The sequence below is a fragment of the Salmo salar genome, chromosome ssa07 (assembly GCF_905237065.1).
Source record: "Salmo salar chromosome ssa07, Ssal_v3.1, whole genome shotgun sequence".
NCBI classification, from domain to species: domain Eukaryota; kingdom Metazoa; phylum Chordata; class Actinopteri; order Salmoniformes; family Salmonidae; genus Salmo; species Salmo salar.
Window position 1 is genome coordinate 20,339,416 of NC_059448.1, and position 22,013 is coordinate 20,361,428.

Below are 22,013 nucleotides of genomic sequence, written 5' to 3' on the forward strand. Positions count from 1 at the left end.
AATCCTTTTAAGCTTAGAATGTTTGTTTATGGATGTGGAACATGAAGTAAGATTGAGAGAATTTTAAGGGAGAATAGGAGTAGAGATGGGATAACATCGAACTTAATGGAGGTCAAATGTTGAGGGATCGTTTTTTTCCCATTACTGTAGGACGAGCCAACGACAGGGATGGACCCCAAAGCCAGACGCTTCCTGTGGGACTGTATCCTGAGTATCATCAAAGAGGAACGTTCGGTCATCCTAACATCACACAGGTACGTATTCTTACAGTTTTAAGGCCCAATTCTAACTTGAGATTTGTGAGTGTGGCTCTGAATTGCATTTTCCTGTTTTACTATTGGGTTCTTGTTTGCAAGGTTGAAAACATTAGCAAAACACTAGCAATACAACACTTCTTCACGTCCTTGCAACAGATGTTTTTGGGGATTATGCTAAACTAATAAAGCAGTGCTAAACGAATTCAGGCATTTCTGAGCTGTGTCCTTCAAAAACCATGAGGAAATGAACATTCCTTGAAAGTTAATGTTGGTCCTTTAAAGCTATTCGATCTGATTTTCATAGTTGGACTTTACTGTCTTCATACACAATTAGTGAATGGGCCAGGAGGAGTAGACAGTGTTGCAATTACCAATACGACACGCCGTAACTCAAACTGAGAAATCCACGAAGTACAAACAACGAGATGGATAGTACTTCACTACATTCATGTTTATTCGTGACTCCAATGTTTTCTCTCTCCAACCTGCAATATTGTTTTCAAATCTTAACTTCTGTTGGAAGCGGGCGGTGCAAAACTCTTTGTACAGTTTAGTTTGTGAATCCATTAACACCACTCCATATTGTGTTGTTTTTCTGAGAAACAAAATACATTTGTTATATTAGCAATAGCGGGAACACGGCTCAGTTGCGTTCAATCGTCCATATCCCAACCAGGTGCTTTAGTTTGTCGAGTGGCGCATTCGGCAGGTTTTACATCGTCATAATCCTAATTGCTCCATCCCTCAGCAAAGCAATACAAAGCCTCCACCTCAGCAAGAAATGAATCTGTCTGCATCCAAAATGGCTGCTGAAACTCAAAGAAACACAAAATAATACAAAAATGTACAGATGTTCTCCTCCCTTGTCTCACGCCCACTCCGTCGCGCCTTTAAACGAACAGCGTGAAGCGAATCCCAGAGAAAATAATTGTTCAGCTAAAAGTTATCCATTGTCTGCAGTATTAACCACAGAGCAGGCGAAATGTGGATGCGGCAGGCATATTTCAAAGACAGACCAAATGTTTCTTGTTTTATTTCTTCAAATAAGGAAAAAGACTGAGCTTGAACATTGGTCATTAGTCAGCCCTATGGCTGCAGAGAGGACATTGTAGACAACCAAACCCGAAAAATGCTTATCTTACTGACTCTTAATTCAGGTCTGCAAATCTTTGCATAGAGTCAACACCTTTTCACATAAACTTCAAATTCTATAGTCCTATAGTACACAATTGAACTTCTCTCTCACTCTGTCTCACTCTCTCTCTTGCTCTCTCTCTCTGTCTCTCTGTTTCTCTGTCTCTCTGTTTCTCTGTCTCTCTCTGTCTCTAACAGCATGGAGGAGTGTGAGGCCCTGTGCACACGTATGGCCATCATGGTGAATGGACAGTTCAAGTGTCTGGGCAGCATCCAGCATCTCAAGAGCAGGTGAGGCTTCAACAGTGTCACTAACCACTAGACCACAGGCCACATCTTTAATGCTGCTCTCAATGTGAAATTCCAAAAGTAATGTATAACAACCTATACGCAAGCCCTGCAAAATGAGTGACATACAAAAATACTATTACATTTTGCATTTACAGGATCAGTTAGGGTTAAGTGTATAGCCACAGTAGGGGTGCTGCAACTCCCTTGAAAAATAAATAAATAATGAATACGTTATTTAATTTTTTTATTCTCACAAAAGTAGTTCACTGGGACTGTGTATAGCGGACTGATATAGACGTCTGTAGCATGGGCAACCCACCCCCCTTTCCCCCAAACATCCTGCGACTATGGTTAAGTGCCTTGCTCAAGGGCACATCGACAGATGTTTCACCTAGTCGGCTGAGGGATTTGAACCAGAGATCTTTCGGTTAATGGCCAAACACATTTAACTGCTAAGCTACTTACCTACCTCTAAGGCATGATGCCATCTAAGGTATGTCTCTATTCTATGAAAACCAGCACACTTATAAAGGGAATTTATTAACACTCATACATCATCAGAGGTGATACTGTCTTGGCGGTTCTCAAGAACATTATGCTCTAACTATCCCCCATGCTATTTTATGTAGGTGGCCTTGCAATAATAGATCAACCCACCCTAGCCCTCTCTTGACATGATTGTTGGCCTTGCCTTAAAGCTGTGATCCACGATAGGCGAAAAAGGGCCACTGGGCACCCCAGGCATTTGCTATTGTTTTTGTTTTGAGGAAATGAGCATCCCATGCAGCATCGTGGTGAAAGCAATTGCAGTATATAATCTGCTGTGCTATCGCACGTGCCATGACATAAAAACAAAAAAGTGCTGGATGTTTGAAGTAACGTCTTTGTTGTTGTAATATAGCTAACTGACGTGGCCGTTTCACTGCTATCGATTCCAGTCTTTGATTGTGTCAGATTAAAGAGGAAATGTAGTACTATTCCATAGAGTAAGCTTTATTTATTATGTGAATAGCTCATGTTGGTTTTTCCCCTATTTCATGATGAAGTAAAAAAAATAAAAATCAGAGCGGGAGGAGTGGAAGTGGGAGGTGGGGGGGAGAGAATGTATGTTAGGTCTGAGCAACGATGTCAAGGGTATTTCCCATCAAGAGGTTTGATGTCATATAATCTCTGTGGCCATTAAATCAGAGGTGAGAGATAGAGAGGGTGTGTGTGTGGGGGGGGGGGAGTGAGAGAGTGAGAGAGAGTGAGGGAGAGAAGGGGAGGGAGGGAGTGAGTGAGGGAGGGGAGAGAGAAAAAGAGAGGGAGAGAGAAGGGAAGAGAGAGATGGGAGGAGGAGAGTGATGTGCCCACCTGTCCCTCCCAGCTGTAGCCATAATTGACAGATCCTCTTTGTCAATTACTTCCTGTCCTCAGGGAGAACAAGACTGTCTTCAATATGATCAACACTGTATGGATAGGGGATGTGGAAAGAGGAAGAGGGAGGCGCTGAAAGGGTTAACCCATGATTTAGTCTAGTGTAATCACTCACTCGCCCACACACTCCACAGATTAAAGCAGTTAGGGGAGAAAATAAACATTACATGTACAGGTACATTTAAATGTTTTTGCTGCGTTTGGTAATTTTGGGTCGCGAGAGTTTTTGTAGTGAATTGCTATCGGTCAGTTCTTGGGACACAGTGAATACTTTTAAATTAATAAGCGTCACAATCTCTTTTGTGTAATTAATGTTTCATGAGGTGTGGGGCCGTTAATGACTGAAAAGGCAGTTAAAGGTCCAATGCAGCTGTTTTGATCTCCATATCAAATCATTTCTGGGTCAAAACTTTACTGCTCTTGAAAAATAATACAAAGTGCAATTTCTCAAGCAAGAATTTTACTTGGACTGTCAGGTAGTGGTCTGAGTGGGGAGGGGAAAACTGAAAACCCAGCAGTTATTGGCAGAGAGGTTTGGAACTCTTATTGGTCTATTAACTAATTTACCGATGTCACCAGGCAGACCAAAACTCCATTCCACCAAAAACAGGCCGAAATTTCAGGTGGTCTTTTCAAACAGCTCTTATACTAAAAGGCCATTATCATCATTTTCACAATTTCACAGCATTATTCGAACCTCAGTGTGGAAATATATAAATAAAACACAAGAAAATCGAGTTTTTGACTACACTGGGCCTTTAAGGACTGTATCTATTTTCCTTTCCACTCTCTCCCCCTGCCACATGCGCCTATGAAATGACAGAGAAACGGGACAGACGGACGGACGGGGGACGGGGGGCGAGTGTTTGATCAACCATTTTTAAAGTCAAGCTGCGCAAACCACTATGCAATGTAATCTATTCACATTGGAAGCATGCTTTTCTCCTGCTTGTTTATGTAAATGCTCCCCGCCATGTGGCGAGGGAGGTGTGTGTGTACGTAACGTCTCCCTAATACCCAAGCTGTTGCAGATTTGGAGTGGAAACTTCCATCAGCGTGTCACTGGGGGGGGGATGCAGGTGGTGTACTGCTGTCACATTAGTGACTGACCTCCACCCTCTCCTTCTCCCATTGCTGAGAGAGAGTGTGGAATCTCGCCACAGGTGCCTCTCACATTTTGACCCCCTATAGCGAATGTGTAATACACGCTAGCCCACCTCACCCCCACTGATCCTCCTCTCCTCCAAACATCTCGCTACATTACACGTATTTATTTATTCTCCTGCTGCCTCTCTCTCTCCCCCCATCGCCTCATCTCTTTCTCTCTTCCCAGCTCTCTCTCCCTCATCTCTCTCTCTCTCCTCATCTGTCTGTCTCTCTCATCTCTCTCTCATCTCATCTCTCTCTCTCCCCATCTCTCTCTCCCCATCTCTCTCTCCCCATCTCTCTCTCCCCATCTCTCTCTCCCATCTCTCTCTCCGTCTCTCTCCTCATCTCTTTCTTTCTCCCCATCTATCTCTCCTCTTTCTCCCCATCTCTCTCTCTCTCCCCATCTCTCTCCCCATCTCTCTCCTAATCTCTCTCTCCCCATCTCTTTCTCATATCTTCCCTTCTCCCATCTCTCTCTCTCCTCATCTCCCCCTGTTGCCTCTCATCGCTCTCTCTCTCTCCCATCTCTCTCTCATCATCTCTTTCTTTCTTCCCATCTCTCTCTCTCTCCTCATCTCTCTCTCTCCTCATCTCTCTCTCCCTCATCTCTCTCTCCATCTCTCTCTCTCTCTCTCCCCATCTCCCCATCTCTCTCACCCCATCTCTCTCTCCTCATCTCTGTCTCCCCTCATCTCTTTCTCTCTTACCCCTCATCTCTGTCTCTCTCTCCCCATCGCTCTCGCTCTCCTAATCTCTCTCTCCTAATCTCTCTCCCTATCTCTCTCTCCCCATCTCTCTCTCTCATCTTCCCATCTCCCTCTCCTCAACTCCCCACTGCTGCCTCTCATCTCTCTCTCCTCATCTCTTTCTCTCTCCCATCCAACCTGCTCAAGCCTTTGTTTGTGCTGCCCTCTTTAGGCCACACCGATGACCTGTCTTCCCACCTTCTCATTGGAGCAGCCTGGCCAACAGTCGCATTGTTTTAACAACCCAAACCTGTATATCAATCCGGCCTCAAATGAGCCAAAATAGCCCCATTCAAATCAGAGAGCCCGCTTAATGCAGATAGGGGATAGACAACATTTTAAGAGGGTGCCATTTTTCATGGCCTCATGATTGTTTTGCCTTTAAGAGTTCCCTACCTACCTGATCCATGACCAGGTTGCATTTCAAATTAATAATTCGTCTGAAGGGGGGAATTTATGAAAGCCCAGCACAAAAAGAGAACCCGGGAGATGAATAAGTGGTAGTAAATATATTTTTTACAATCCAGAGGGATCCCAGGTGTTAAATAAACTGAAATGAAGTGCAGGGCAATGAAAGAGCTTCTACATCTCCCCTATTAGCTTGTCAGGGAAAGTGAGAAGGACGCGGGAAACGGGACCCTAACCTTTTCTTTTCCTGTGAGTTACATCATTCATATGTCTGGAGATTGAGGGGTTATGCGGCTAGCAGATGCTATATTTCGCTGCATCGTTGCAACTTTTTTGTTTGTTTGTCCTTACTTAAGGGGAAGCAGTGAAATAAAATATAAAAGAAAGCTGCAAAGTGCCTTTAATGCATTAAGGTAATGCGGCGTGCGCAGCAGGAGAGTTTTATAAGAGTGTCTAAAAGTTGGGATCAATCTAAGGATGTTGGCTTTGAAAAGTCTAATAAATCTGCTCTCGCTCTCTATGTGGATTGACTCGGGTGCACTGTAGCTAAGTAGTACACTATCTAACTGACTGTCAGTGTCTGAGATGGATGGGAAAATAATACCCCTCGCGGTTTACAATGCATCAGCGCGTAGCTGTAATTAATAGTGTTTGCACACGGACAGATATCTAAAATCCTCTACGGCCAGAGAAAGCATGTGTGTTCATGAATGCAGTTTATGTATGCAGAATGTGTGTGTGTGCGGGCACGTGTGTGTCTATTCCAGACCTCATGTGAACAGTACGTTTTGAATAAAACATGCCTGTGCTGTGTGCATATCCATCGCCTGCGGGTTCTCTGTGCCGAGGAGCTTAAATGATGACCCCTATGGGCGACCTCTGTGTGTGACCCCCTCAAGGACTTCCTGCCCGATTAAAGCACGGCCACTCAGGCCCCTGGTGTGACCCCCCCCCTCCGGACACAAGTAAGGTTGTAGTTGGTGACCTTTTACCTCTATTCTGCCCTCTCTTTTCACACTCTTCCTCACTCCACACTACACAGCACTCCAGCAGGTCTCTGCCCCTCTTTCTGAAGCTGGATGTTATTTGTTTAAAATTACACGGTTTGGGACTCTCCAACTGAGTCGGGAGAGTAGAGAGGGGAGCGGAGAGAGAAGACAGAGGGGGGAGAGAAGGGAGAGAGGGAGAGAAGGGATAGAAGTGAGGAGAGAGGAGAGGGGAGCCAGTATAATCAGAGAAGTTAGATATAGAGGCTCTGTGAAAAACTGTGGAGCTTCACTTGTAACAGCCCTCGTAGGGACCGAGTCTGAATAATGAATGAATAATGAACTGTTGGATGAGATTTAAACCTCTGCCAACTAGACAGACAGACAGACAGACAGACAGACAGACAGACAGACAGACAGACAGACAGACAGACAGACAGACAGACAGACAATCCCAAATCAACCCCTAACTCCCACTCTTGTGTATTTGTGGACATCTGAATGAAATAGATAGGTATGGCAAAAATTCACCTAGCATATCAGTAAGCAAAACAGTTATTTCAATGTTACTTATACCATCCTCATCTTCTCAGATCGCCACACGTGCATAACGTGTAGGGGAATATAGGGACAAGTGGTCAATTTGGGATTGGGCAAACAATTGACGAGTGAAGATGCTAGCATTTTCTATTGTGTTGAGATGATCTTATTGTGGTGAGATAACAGAAGGGTATAAATGGGGAAAATGAATATATAGCCCACCATTCTTCCTATAACCACAGTGTAGCAGAGAAGAGAGAGAGAAAATTGATCAGCCGCTTTTTACCACCGCTAACAAGAAGCATTTGATTACACATGCAAGCCTGAAACCCTTTCTCGCGACGCTACCGACCATTATTGCATTTTTTTAATGTTTTCGTCTTCACTGAGCTCGGGACTTCTGCAGCTCGGCTGCTCCTCACCGGCTTCAGACAGGCAGACTTCCTGTCTGGCCCAAGCCCATCGCTAAGTGGAGGGGATTTTGTCAGACTCTTGATTGGATGATGAATCGGGTTTGATGAAAGCAGGCTTGATGAGAGCTTAGTCTCAAAACGGGTGAGATGTCAGAAGACTCCTGGCATCTCTGTTAACTTAGCCTTTTGTTCATTCAAACTTTGTACTCATGGCCTATTTCAAAATACTATGGAAGGAAGTCCACTCTACTTTGTAATCACAGGGAATTGGACATTGCCTACTACTTACTAAAACTACATACTAGGTACTACATACTATTTAGAATGTACTGTTTAGTAAAAGGTATGCAGTACGAAACAAATATAAGCAGCAACAATAGACTCACCCTAATTTGAAAATACACTATCTAATGTTGTTTCCCATCATTATTTCAATTTGATACAGCCCCTTATTTCATTATCAGCTGATTATCAGCTTTTGTCAAACACATGTGGGTCTAAAAAGATGACTCTCTACCTCAATAGCATGCATCCAATTCTACTAGATGAAAAGCCGAAATGACTATGACATCCTGGCATTTAAAGCATCCTCAAGTTTCAACATTTCACATTCTATAAAATGTTCTATTATCGCATATTCAGACACGACCATGGCTTGTTATATGGTATAAGGATGTATTGGCATTGAAAGGCTCTATGGGTCGACAGACATTTTAAATATGTACTGTGAGGCTCTGTTCCAATATCTATACTAGCATACAGCTTATAATGAAGCAATGTACTGGCCGTGGATTCTAAGTTGTATGCTAGTACGAACATTGAAACATAGCCTTAGTGTGGTACTTCGAACACTTCCAACCTCGAGTAGCCATCTTTGTATTGGAGGACTCGCCCGTCCACCCAGGGGAAGCATTTGCCTTTTCACCACCACCGAGCTTCACAGCCCTCTCCCACAGCCCCCTGAGATAGTGGAGGCTGAGGCTTGCTCACCATATCTCTAATTACTATTAAGGGATTGCTGCCTTTCCTTGCATGTAGCACTTAACAGCCCACAATGGACATTTCCACAAGTAAATATAACATTAGGAGATTAATTAAGCAGAAAACAACAGGTCATAGAGCACTAACGACAAAATAACAAGGTAAAGTGTCTTATTTTGTGCTCAATAGACACAGCGTAAAAGCCAAGCGAAAATGCAAAATTGTAATTAGCGGACATAAGGCTTTGGCGGTCATGAAATTTTGTCAGCCGGTAATTGTCATGCAAATGACTGCCGGTCTCACGGTAATTGACCGCTAATTAACATAAACACATTTAGCAACTCCAGGCCTCCACAAGTACAAGCCTGTGGAATATATGCATTTTAAAAAGTCTAAGAAATCTATTTAATATACACCATCACAAAAAAAAAATTATTTATTTTAGGCAGGTGTAAAGAAATATTATGATATGAAGAAAATGTATTTCAGAAGAACATAATACTGTGCCTTCACATTATGCAGCCCATATATGTTTTGATTTCTCAGACATTTTGTTGTATCAGGTTTGTATCATTCACAACTAAAGTTGGCAAATAACTCTAAATCTACCGAATAAGACCTGTTTCAAATGACCACTTTTAAGTACAACATACAGTACAGTAGGCCGACTCATACAGTATGTTGTCTGACTTTGAATGGGTGTATCAATACACCCAGTCACTACAAAGATACAGATATCCTTCCTAACTCAGTTGCTCAATGGCTGAGATAGGAGAAAATTGAGGATGGATCTACAACATTGTAGTTACTCCACAATACTAACCTAAATGATAGAGTGAAACAAGAGATGCATGTACAGAATAAAAATATTCCAAAACGTGCATCCTGTAAGACACTAACGGCACTAAAGTAAAACTGCAAAATAAATGAACTTTATGTCCTCAATACAAAGTGTTATCTTTGGGGCAAATCCAACACAGCACTGAGTATCACTTTTCATATTTTCAAGCATGGTGATGGCTGCATCATGTTATGGGTATGCTTGTCATAGGCAAGAACTAGGGAGTTTTTGGGGATAAAAATAAATAGAATTGAGCTAAGCACTTGCAAAATCCTAGAAGAAACCCTGTTTCAGTCTGCTTTCCAACAGACAATGGGAGACAGTACTATAACCTAAAACACAAGGCCAAATATACACTGGAGTTGCTTACAAAATGTGATTTATTAGAGACTTACCAGAATGCCTCACAGCTGTAATCGCTATTCTAACATGATTCTAACATGTATTGACTTATGGGATGTGAATACTTATGTAAATTAGATATTTCTGTATTTAATTTTCATAAAATTTCTAAAAACATGTTTTCGCTTTGCCACTATGAGATATTGTGTGTAGATGGGTGAGGAAATAAATAATTGTAATCCATTTGGAATTTAGGCTGTAACACAACAAAATGTGGAATAAGTCAAGGAGTATGAATACTTTCTGAAGGAACTGTAGCAGCTTCTATGCGCACTCGCTCTGTCTTGGGAAAAATATCCTTTATATTTTATTCAGCTAAGTTCAATTATATTGTTCTTAATATAAAATCATATAATATAAAATAATGGCACAGGACTTATAAGGATATCTTGTCTTCTAAATTAACTAGCTTACAGCATATGAAATGGCGCTTAGCCAGACAACATACAGTACAGTAGGCCGACTCATACAGTATGTTGTACTTAAAAGTGGACTTTTGAAACAGGTCTTATACGGTAGATTCTCAGTTGGTAGAGCATGGTGTTTGCAACGCCAGCATGGTGTGTGCAACGCCAGGGTTGTGGGTTTGATTCCCACAGGGGGCCAGTACCAAAAAAAAGGCATGAAATGAAATGTATGAAATGTATGCATTCACTACTGTAAGTCGCTCTAGATAAGAGCGTCTGCTAAATGACTAAAATGTAAATGTAAAATGTAAATGTAAAACATATATGGGCTGCATAATGTGACTATAGGCTATTGATGATTAAAAATAAATTAAAGCTTGCGCTCTGTTCCTGCACACGCTGTTCTCTCAAGCGATCATATTTTCACCCATCAGACTATTCTTAATTTAACCCTGTTTTTACTAATATGTAAAATGAGTTTTGATTTAGAGTGGCCCATTGTGAAATGGGCAGGAACAGGAATAGGGTGAAAAATACATGTCATCCGTTAGCACTGGAATAGCGAAAGGAGGCGCTTTCTCATGTCTCGTTTTTCAATCCGGCCAGGTTGGCTCCTCCGGTTTTATAGTGGAGCAATGCTTTATATTAGCAGCTGAAAAACAAATATAATAGCAGGAGAAGGCTGGCACCCACCTCTTTTTTGAGGAAACCATCAAAACTCTCCTTTCACACGGCATTAGAATAAGAACACTTATTTCACTCAACACATCAACCACTGTTTAAAGAGCATGCAGCCTCTCACTGTGCGACAAGTAATATTCCTCCCAAACTATGTACAACATGTCAAATCAAATTTTATTGCTCAAATACACATGGTTAGCAGATATTAAGGCGAGTGTAGCGAAATGCTTGTGCTTCTAGTCTGACAGTGCAGTAATATCTAACATGCAATCTAACCAATTCACAACAACTACCTTATACACACAATGTAAGCAGATGGAATAAGAATATGTACATATAAATATATGGATGAGCGATGGCCGTGCGGCATTGGCAAGATGCAATAGATGGTATAAAATACAGTATACAGTTGAAGTCGGAAGTTTACATACACTTAGGATGGAGTCATTAAAACTCGTTTTTCAACCACTCCACAAATTTCTTGTCAACAAACTATAGTTTTGGCAAGTCGGTTAGGACGTCTACTTTGTGCATGACACAAGTAATTTTTCCAACAATTGTTTAGAGACAGATTTTTTTCACTTATAATTCATTGTATCACAATTCCAGTGGGTCAGAAGTTCACATACACTAAGTTGACTGTGCCTTTAAACAGCTTGGAAAATTCCAGAAAATGATGTCATGGCTTTAGAAGTTTCTGATAGGCTAATTGACATAATTTGAGTCAATTGGAGGTGTACCTGTGCATGTATTTCAAGGCCTAAATTAAACTCGGTGCCTCTTTGCTTGACATCATGGGAAAATCAAAAGAAATCAGCCAAGACCTCAGAAAAAGATTTGTAGACCTCCACAAGTCTGGTTCATTCTTGGGAGCAATTTCCAAATGCCTGAAGGTACCACGTTCATCTGTACAAACAATAGTACGCAAGTATAAACACCATGGGATAACGCAGCCGTCATACCGCTCAGGAAGGAGACACGGTCTGTCTCCTAGAGATGAATGTACTTTGGTGCGAAAAGTGCAAGTCAATCCCAGAACAACAGCAAAGGACCTTGTGAAGATGCTGGAGGAAACAGGTACAAAAGTATCTATATCCACAGTAAAACAAGTCCTATATCGACACAACCTGAAAGGCCGCTCAGCAAGGAAGAAGCCACTGCTCCAAAACCGCCATAAAAAAGCCAGAATACGGTTTCCAACTGCACATGGGGACAAAGATCGTACTTTGTGGAGATATTTCCTCTGGTCTGATGAAACAAAAATAGAACTGTTTGGCCATAATGACCATTGTTATGTTCGGAGGAAAAAGGGGGAGGCTTGCAAGCCGAAGAACACCATCCCAACCCTGAAGCACGGGGGTGGCAGCATCATGTTGTGGTGGTGCTTTGCTGCAGGAGGGACTGGTGCACTTCACAAAATAGTTGGCATCATGAGGAAGGGAAATTATGTGGATATATTGAATCAACATCTCAAGACATCAGTCAGGAAGTTAATGCTTGGTCGCAAATGGGTCTTCCAAATGGACAATGTGTCACGACTTCTGTCGAAGTCAGCTCCTCTCTTTGTTCGGGCGTTCGGCGATCGACGTCACCGGCTTTCTAGCCATCGCCGCTCCATTTTTCTTATATCCATTTGTCTCGTCTTGTTTCCATACACACCTGGTTTTCATTTCCCCAATTAAGCTACTTGTATTTAACCCTCTGTTTCCCATCATGTTTTGGTGTCTAATTGTTTCATGTTGCTGTGGTGTCTTTTTACGCGCTTTACTTTTGTTATGTTCTGTGTATTTGAGCACATTGATTTATGTTGTGCTCTCGTTTTGGAACTTTAATAAAGTGCGCCTGTTTACATCACGCTACTCTCCTGCACCTGACTTCGCCTCTTTTATACACGCTGACACAATGACCCAAACATACTTCCAAAGGTGTGGTAATATGGCTTAAGGACAACAAAGTCAAGGTATTGGAGTGGCCATCACAAAGCCCTGACCTAAATCCTATAGAACATTTGTGGGCAGAACTGAAAAAGCGTGTGTGTGCAAGGAGGCCTACAAACTTGACTCAGTTACACCAGCTCTGTCAGGAGGAATGGGACAAAATTTACCCAACTTATTGTGGGAAGCTTGTGGAAGACTACCCGAAACGTTTGACCCAAGTTAAACAATTTACAGGCAATGCTACCAAATACTAATTGAGTGTATGTAAACTTCTGACTGACTGGGAATGTGATGAAAGAAATAAAAGCTGAAATAAATAATTCTCTCTACTATTATTCTGACATTTCACATTCTTAAAATAAAGTGGTGCTCCTAACTGACCTAAGACATAGAATTTTTACTAGGATAAATGTCAGGAATTGTGGAAAAACTGAGTTTAAATGTATTTGTCTAAGGTGTATGTAAACTTCTGACTGTATGCATATGAGACGAGTAATGTAGGATATGTAAACATTATTAAAGTGGCACTATTTAAAGTGACTAGTGATACCCTTGTTAAATCCATCTATTAAAGTGGCCAGTGATTTGAGTCTGTATGTTGGCAGCAGCCTCTCTATGTTAGTGATGGCTGTTTAACAGTCTGATGGCCTTGAGGTAGAAGTTGTTTTTCAGTCTCTCATTCCCAGCTTTGATGCACCTGTACTGACCTCGCCTTCTGGATGATAGCGGGGTGAGCAGGCAGTGGCTCGGGTGGTTCTTGTCCTTGATGATCTTTTTGGCCTTCCTGTGACATCGGGTGATGTAGGTGTCCTGGAGGGCAGGTAGTTTGCCCCGGTGATGCGTTGTGCAGACCGCACTACCCTCTGGAGAGCCTTGCGGTTGAGAGCTGTGCAGTTTCCGTACCAGGCGGTGACACAGCTCGACAGGATGCTCTCTATTGTGTATCTGTAGAAGTTTGTGAAGGTTTTAGGTGACAAGCCACATTTCTTCAGCCTCCTGAGGTTGAAGAGGCGCTGTTGTGCCTTCTTCACCATGCTGTCTGTGTGGGTGGACCCTTTCAGTTGGTCCGTGATGTGTACGCCAAGGAACTTAAGTTTCCACCTTCCCCACTACTGTCCTGTCGATGTGGATAGGGTGTGCTCCCTCTAATGTTTCCTGAAGTCCACGATCATCTCCTTTGTTTGGTTGACGTTAAGTGAGAGATTGTTTTCCTGACACCACACTCCGAGGGCCCTCACCTCCTCCCTGTAGGCTGTCTCGTCATTGTTGGTAATCAAGCCTACAACTGTAGTGTTGTCTGCTAACTTGATGATTGAGTTGGAGGCGTGCATGGCCATGCAGTCATTGCTGAACAGGGAGTACAGGAGAGGGCTGAGAATGCATCCTTGTGGGGCCCCAGTGCTGAGGATCAGCGGGGTGGAGATGTTGTTTCCTTACTTCACCACCTGGGGTGGCCCATCAGAAAGTCTAGGACCCAGTTGCACAGGGCGGGGTCGAACCCAGGGTCTCAATCTTAATGATGAGTTTGGAGGGTACTATGGTGTTTAATGCAGAGCTGTAGTCAATGAACAGCATTCTTACATAGGTATTCCTCTTGTCCAGATGGAATAAGCCAGTGTGATGGCGATTGCATCGTCTGTGGACCTATTGGGGAGGTAAGCAAATTGGAGTGGGTCTAGGGTATCAGGTAGGGTGGAGGTGATATGATCCTTGACTAGTCTCTCAAAGCACTTCATGATGACAGAAGTGAGTGCTATGGGGAGATAGTCATTTAGTTCAGTTACCTTAGCTTTCTTGGGAACAGGAACAATGGTGGCCATCTTGAAGCATGTGGGGACAGCAGACTGGGATAGAGATTGATTGAGTATGTCCGTAAACACACCAGCCAGCTGGTCTGCGCATGCTCTGAGGACGCGGATAGGGATGCCGTCTGGGCCAGCAGCCTTGCGAGGGTTATCACGTTTAAATGTTTTACTCACGTCGTCCATGTTGAAGGAGAGCCCACAGTCTTTGGTAGCGGGCACTGTATTGTCCTCAAAGCATGCAAAGACCTTGTTTAATTTGTCTGGGAGTGAGACGTCGGTGTCCGCGACGGGGCTGGTTTTCTTTTTGTATTCCGTCATTATTTGTAGACCCTGCCACATACGTCTCATGTTTGAGCCGTTGAATTTCAACTCTCCTTTGTCTCTATACTGACGCTTTGCTTGTAAGATTGCCTTGCGGAGGGAATAGCTACACTGTTTGTATTCGGTCATGTTTCCAGTCGCCTTGCCATGATTAAGTTTGGTGTGATTAAGTTTGCGATTTCAGTTTTGCACGAATGCTGCCATCAATCCACGGTTTCTGGTTAGGGAAGGTTTTAAAAGTCACAGAGAGAACAAAACATCTCCAATGCACTTCCTAATAAACTCACTCACCGAGTCAGCATATATGTTGATGTTGTTGTCTGAGGCTACCCAGAACATATCCCAGTTCACGTGATCGACGCAATCTTGAAGCGTGGAATCCAATTGGTCAGACCAGCGTTGGATAGACCTAAGCGCGGGCGTGACCTGTTTTAGTTTCTGCCTATACGAGGGGAGCAACAAGATGGAGTCATGGTCAAATTTGCCGAATAGAGGGCGGGGGAGGGCCTTGAGTGCATTGCGGTAGTTGGAGTAGCAGTGGTCCAATGTTTTGCTCGAACGGATGCAACAATCAATGTTCTCAAATTAGCTTTGTTAAAATCCCCAGCTACAATAAATGCAGCCTCAGGATATATGGTTTCCAGTTTACATAGAGTCCAGTGAAGTTCTTTCAGGGTCGTCGAGTTATCTGCTTGGGGGGGATATACACGGCAGTGACTATAATCGAAGAGAATTCTCTTGGAAGATAATGTGGTCGGCATTTGATTGTAAGGAATTCTAGGTCAGGTGAACAAAAGGACTTGAGTTCCTGTATGCTGTTATGATTACACCATGAGTCGTTAAACATGAGGCATACACTCACACCCTTCTTCTTACCAGAGAGATGTTTGTTTCTGTCGGCGCAAAGCATGAAGAAACCCGGTGGCTGTACTGACTCTGACAACATATCCCGAGTGAGCCATGTTTCCGTGAAACAGAGAAAGTTAAAATCTCTGATGTCTCTCTGGAAGGCAACTCGTGCCCTAATTTCATCCACCTTGTTGTCTAGAGAATGTACATTGGCGAGTAATATGCTCAGAAGCGGTGGATGGTGTGCTTGCTTTCTAAGTCTGACCATGAGGCCACTCCATCTGCCTCTCCTGCAGCGACGACGTTGTTTTGTGTTGGCCTCTGGGAATAGAACCAATGTCGAGGGTGGAGCTCCGAACAAAGGATCTGCTTCAGGAAAGTCGTATTCCTGGTCGTAATGTTGGTAAGTTGACGTTGCTCTTATATCCAATAGTTCTTCCCAGCTGTATGTAATAACACTTAAGATTTTCTGGGCTAACAATGTAAGAAATAATACATAAAAAAACAAATTACTGCATAATTTCCTAAGGACTTGAAGCAAGGTGACCATCTCTGTCGGCGCCATCTTGCTCTTTTCGACTCTCCAACCCTGTTCCAGCAGCTACCCAGTGCTTAATTTGGGAAATGTGAAGTCTGTTCGGAAACCTCGATAGTAACATGTTTTCACAACAAAACATATTTCATTACACTGTTGACAGCCCCTCTCTCTGCACTCGAGAAAGGAATGAAGGAGAGAGAGGAGGAGATAGAAGCGCACGATGGTGAGATATTCTGTAGCTAAAGGTAATGTGTCAGCTTATTGATTATGAAAATATAAAACATGCCCTATTACTATGCTATTCAAAATCAAATACAAATTCACTGTAATTGTAGGCTAACTCTGTAAGCCGCCCTGCACAATCAATGAACCAACAGCATCGCCTATGTTCTCTCCCAGACTCATTGATAGAAATGTTGGAGCATAACATTAGGTAACCAGTCCATCCAGTATGCATAAAACAGTCCACACTCAAAGCAGATGACTAGAATTTGTAGAATTTTGGACTATAGGCTCGACCAGTTATGTACCAAAGACATCTTAAATCTGTGTTTCTTTCTGCCGTGCATAATATGCGGTAGGCTATTAGGCTATGTATTGTGTAATGGCACAATCATTATTTTAATTCCGGGTTTTTTTTTGGGGGGGGGCTTGGGATCAAATATAGGCCTATGCGTATGGATAAGCTGTAATATGCGTATGAGTGTTTTGAATTAATCTTCACCTTAGAAAGCGCTGTCCATTTCATTGTGTTTGGATTTGAACCATTTAAACAACATCCACAACGACCATGTTTTCCACTCAGTTTCAACCTGTTGTTGAACTTGTTTCTTCAAATTGATCATCACAGTGAAGTGAGTTTTTAAATCATCATACTGTTTTGATGAAGTGTTTGATGTGATCTTCGGTTGTATTTGCATTGATGTCAGAGTGGTTAGAGGAGCAATAGAGCCCTGAGTACCAGGCCATTAGCGACCCGACGATTGTTAGCAAGTTGGGTACTACCAACGCATGTCCAGAGTAGCCTACTCCAGCTGTGAGGGAGCATTTAATGAGAATCATATTTTGGTGTGTTTAAAGTGCTGGTGAAATGGTCGGGAAATATTTTTTATTCATGTCAGAATATTGGAAAGGGAATGAATGAGCAACGCTTAATTCAAATGGATTCAATGAGTTGAACATCATCACGTGTGCCACAATGTCTTTGTTTGTACATTCTTAAGAGACACAGAAATAATGAATCAGAAAAATCCGATTTTGGATTCACAATAACCTCCAAACAACTAATTATTTTGAGGCATTCAGTTTTTGTATTTTTTAGTAAACATATAAATAAATACTGGGACTGAGACATTAGACTTTGCAGAGGTATACATACCCTGAAAATATATGTGCTTAGATTGGGCTCGGCTTTAAGATGGCCAAGATGGCTCATGTCAAGGTGTTTCAAGTCTGATGACAGAGAAGAAACTATACCCCCCCAACCTCGTCAATAGCACAGGGTGTGTTCCACATATGCACAGTCTGTACAGATTGTTATATAATGTTAATGTGATTGCTGAGATATTAAACACTTAAATAGTCCAGATATTGAAGACTATGGTTGAGTCCCAAATGGCACCCTATTACCTATACGGAACCATTTGGGACACAGATGATATTAAATTCGCCAGGTATTGTAAAGATTTGATCATTTTTACAGACCTGTGTAGAAACTGTGTGTCTGAATGCACCCCAAGTGTCACACCATGATCCACTACTTATAGGTACACCCAAAGCACCATGGGTAAATCTACATGCCAACTCATGGCTTTGTGCAAACTCAGGACTTAGACAATGCTCCTAGCGTCAGCATCTTATTAACAAACATAAACAAGGGAGGGTGGGGAAAGAGAAGGATGGGAGAAAAGGAGGTGGAAGGAAAATTCCTTCAGGAGACAAACAACTCACAAGTTTCTTGGTTGTGCCGACTCACGCCGCTCTTGCCTGCTCGTGACGCACCTGCTCCTCGACTCGCCGTGTGCACCGGGAGCTTTCAACCAGCCGGGGAAATTAAGATAAATTATACGTCCCCCTCCCTCGCTCACTCTCTCTTACATTCCATCCCTCTATCCCTCTTTCTTTTATCACATGTTTATGTTAACACTAGGGCACCGCCGCTAGGGCACCACCGGCGCTAGGGCGGCACCGCCGCTAGGGCACACACACGTGAAAAGTGTGTGTGTGTCTGCTTGCACATGTGCATTTGTGCGTTGCTTGATGTGTGTACTTGTAGCTATGTGTTCGTACCTTTTGTCTGTCCTTATGCTTTGATTGATGTGTATGTGTTTATTCATTAGTGTCTGTTTTCCCCAGGTTCGGGGACGGCTACACTGTGATCGTGAGGGTGGGCGGCTCGCCCCCCGCTCTGGGCCTCGTGGAGGAGTTTGTCCACGAGACCTTCCCGGGTAGCGTACTGAAGGAGAAGCACCACAACACTCTGCAGTACCAGCTCCCCCTCAGCAAGGGCGCTCTGGTCAGCATCTTCAGCCAGTTCACCACTCATCAGCAGAGGCTGGGCGTGGAGGACTACTCTGTCTCCCAGACCACTTTGGATCAGGTAACCAGGTTAACCCTTCATTCAGTAGTTTTTCTGGGTGAGGACCATAGAGATACTATAGTGTTTCTATGGTATTTTATTTAATTATGTTGTGGGGACACACAGGGCATTTTCTTCCTTCCCTGCACTAACATTGCTGAGTCAACAAATCAAGTTGTATGGCCGGTGAGGGCAAATCTTAAAGCTGGGTGAACGTCTGTAGACACTCCAGGAGTGGAGTTGCCCATCCCTTTTATGGCAATGAAGACATATATTATCGGTACAACACACTTCCTTTAAGAATTGTACACTGAATGCTGATAGACTTGCTGTTGAATGTCAACTGCCTCACCTCACGTTTCCAATTGGATGTGTGAAGCTTGAGATCTGATGTAATCAAGCCTCTGAGAGGAGAGTGTGCCTCGCCCTCAATGATGAACATTAGCACAGCAGTGGAGGGGTCTGGGTAGACAAGAGCACCTTAAGAAGACCCAGCAAAGGTCACCTGTCCACTCATCCTTGGGGAGAAAAGGAGAGGAAAGAAGGCCTGCCTAGATAAAAACAACCCTCAGCCTGAGAGCCTCTCGAAAGCAACTGCCAGGAGAGGAAAGAAAAAAGAATGAAACGGATGAAAGAAAGAAATAAAATAATAAATAAAAGAAAGAAAGAGATAAAGAAAGAAAACAAGAGGAAAAACAACATGTTCGCCAATGCAGCTATGGAGCATATTTACCAGATCACAGCGTAAATAAAAAATCACACGCAGGCTATAAGGTCACTGCACTAAAACACAAAAGGGGTAAAAAAAAAACACCTATGGGGACGGAGATCAGACAGTCACCTTTCAGCTGGTGATTTATTGAGGAGAGCTCTGACCTACAGGGTTCTATTTTCGGCTGGTGTTAAGACGGCACTAGTGTCAAACGCAAGTTAGTTTGCAACTTCGTCATGTAAAAACTGACGCACTGGCATTTTCCAGCTCTAATGCCAGGTTTTTAATTTACCTGTCTTATCAGCTCGCTTGCGCACAGATGGGCGAGGTGGAAATATTTGAGGAGTGTCATTAAAAACATGAAGTGGTAATTTCAGGAAGCGCTGATAGGGATATTTAAGACCAACCAAAAGCTGATTTTAGCGGTAACGCAGTTGGTTATGAAATGAATTTTGACAGCGGAAACTCAGCCTATCCAGCTGTGATGCACACTGCCCATATGCGCATGGAACAATATTAGCCAAATGTGCGTTGGGTGCCTGTATACTTCGTATTTCTAAACATAAAAACCTTTTTTTCCCCATTTAATTGTATTTGGTTAGAAACCAAATACCTCCTCTCAATTAAGTTATATATATTTTTTCTGACCAATGCAATCGCGAAGTAGTCAAGACTGTCGATAAAGGGTTTGGCTCCTAAGACTGCTTGGAAATACATCTAAATCACCAAAGCTTTATTCAAATATCCAGTTTGAAAGGAGTAAAACAGCTGACATACCCTTTTTATCTATGCATTGTAGGCAAGCACACATGATTTTAGCCATGCAGGTCCAGTATTGGATGTGCGTAAAAACCCACTCCCACTCTTTAGTGTCCATGCCCATCATGAAACGAGAGATGAGAACCTTTGTGAATACCGGTGAACCTCGTATTTAGAAGTTATCTGTAACCTGTAAAAATTGCTTGTTTTCCGTTTCATATTTTCAAAACCCATGCCCTCCCTTAGGCTATAACGAAGGCTGGTTCAACAGCAATGCGTGTCTTTTTTTACAGGTATTTCGTTCAATTTTATTACAACCGAACTTATTAGAATGATTCACCTTCCTGGTTTTATGGTGACAACGTCCGTGGCGTGCTTGCAATGGAACTTCTGGAGATGTGTGAATGCGATCTGTAAGATCTGATCTGTAAGATGTTTCCGATTAGGTTCATAAAACATAGGCCTATTTAGGAGCAGTATAACGGTGAGTGGACATTCTCCCTTTCTATTTATATTGGATCTTTGTCCAGCTACTGTGAAAAGTTAGGATGTGCGTAAAACCCTCCATAGTCTGAGCTGTTTTAATATTATATGACCACAGGGAGAAATTAAGGTGCCTGTAAGTGTGACAGCCTATTTAAAACAAGTTTTGTTTAGTTTAGAATTATTTGTTCTCTTTTTAGGCCTTATCAATAATTAAGTTAATCTTGCTTATTGACAATGTTTTGCTTGTCCACGCTCAGTCATAATGCAATTTACAGTAGGCCTTGCCCTTATATCATTGTGAATGCTATTGAAGCAATGCAATTACTTAGACCAATGTGGACTGCAAATGGGTTCAAATTAACGTATTTAGCAAAGATAGGTCTACATTTTGTTATGTTGTTCCTGTAAGCCATTTAACAAACTTTAACAGACTAACATTGGGATTTGAGTTGATTCCATGGCAATACATAAAAGACGTAAATACAGAACTTGAAGCAGCCACATAGTTCGCCATGGAGCAAGTTCTGATTGGCCAATGAGGGGCCATGCCTCGACACACCCACAACTTGTTTATTCATCAAAACCCAGCCCTTAAGCACCAACTCCAGCAAGTGCCCCGATAATTGTAAAAATAGCAGAAAATGTTTCTGACACACCCCTGAACCTACAGCGCTACCTCCTGCGCTAAGATTTACCATTGCTGTAGGTTTGTTAAAATAGACCCCAACATGTAAGATCTGGCTCACACTACAATTCATATTGATCCAGCACTAAGGCTGAGGCATTAACGCCTTTATTGAAAGAAAGGTCCCATGTCCGAAATGTGTCTTGCCTACAACTTACTACAACAACCTAGTGGCCTTGTCTGAAATCTGTCTCGCTTACTACTTACTAAAACTACATACTAATCTTACTACATAGTATTTAGAATATACTGTTTAGTAAAAACGAATACTGTAAACTACAAATATCAGCATACTAGTCTCATCCTACTGAGAATGTGTCATCTAATACACAGTTGTGTTGATTCCCTCCATTCCTTCATTTTGGTACAGAGCATCCCCTCAGCTGATTATCAGCTGTTGTCATGACGACTCTCTTCCTCAATATTGTGCAGTGAATTCTACTAGATGAAAAGCAGAAATTAGTATGACATCCTGGCTTTTAAAGCATACAACATTTTTGGACCGAGTTTGGGAAACCCTGATCAAACGCACATTTGCGTTGTTCTCCGCCATTTGTTCATTGTTTCTCTATAACTAAGTACACACAAATTGAAAATACACAATCAACTTGAGCACTAGACATTTTCAGAGGTACTGTATCTTCCCCTTTATGGAAAACAAAGGGTTACCTCGTGCCTGATAATGAGTAGT

General features: G+C 42.5%; 1 protein-coding gene across 1 annotated transcript in view; it reads left to right on the top strand.

Moving 5' to 3' along the window:
• The window catches only part of LOC106608787 (phospholipid-transporting ATPase ABCA1), a 305,836-nt gene that overhangs the window by 279,502 nt on the left and 4,321 nt on the right, over positions 1–22,013 (top strand). Inside the window, exons 48-50 of the mRNA XM_014206928.2 lie at positions 151–254; positions 1,590–1,682; positions 18,458–18,701. Of these exons, the coding sequence (XP_014062403.2) occupies positions 151–254; positions 1,590–1,682; positions 18,458–18,701 (441 nt within the window). The remainder of the gene's footprint in view (positions 1–150; positions 255–1,589; positions 1,683–18,457; positions 18,702–22,013) is intronic.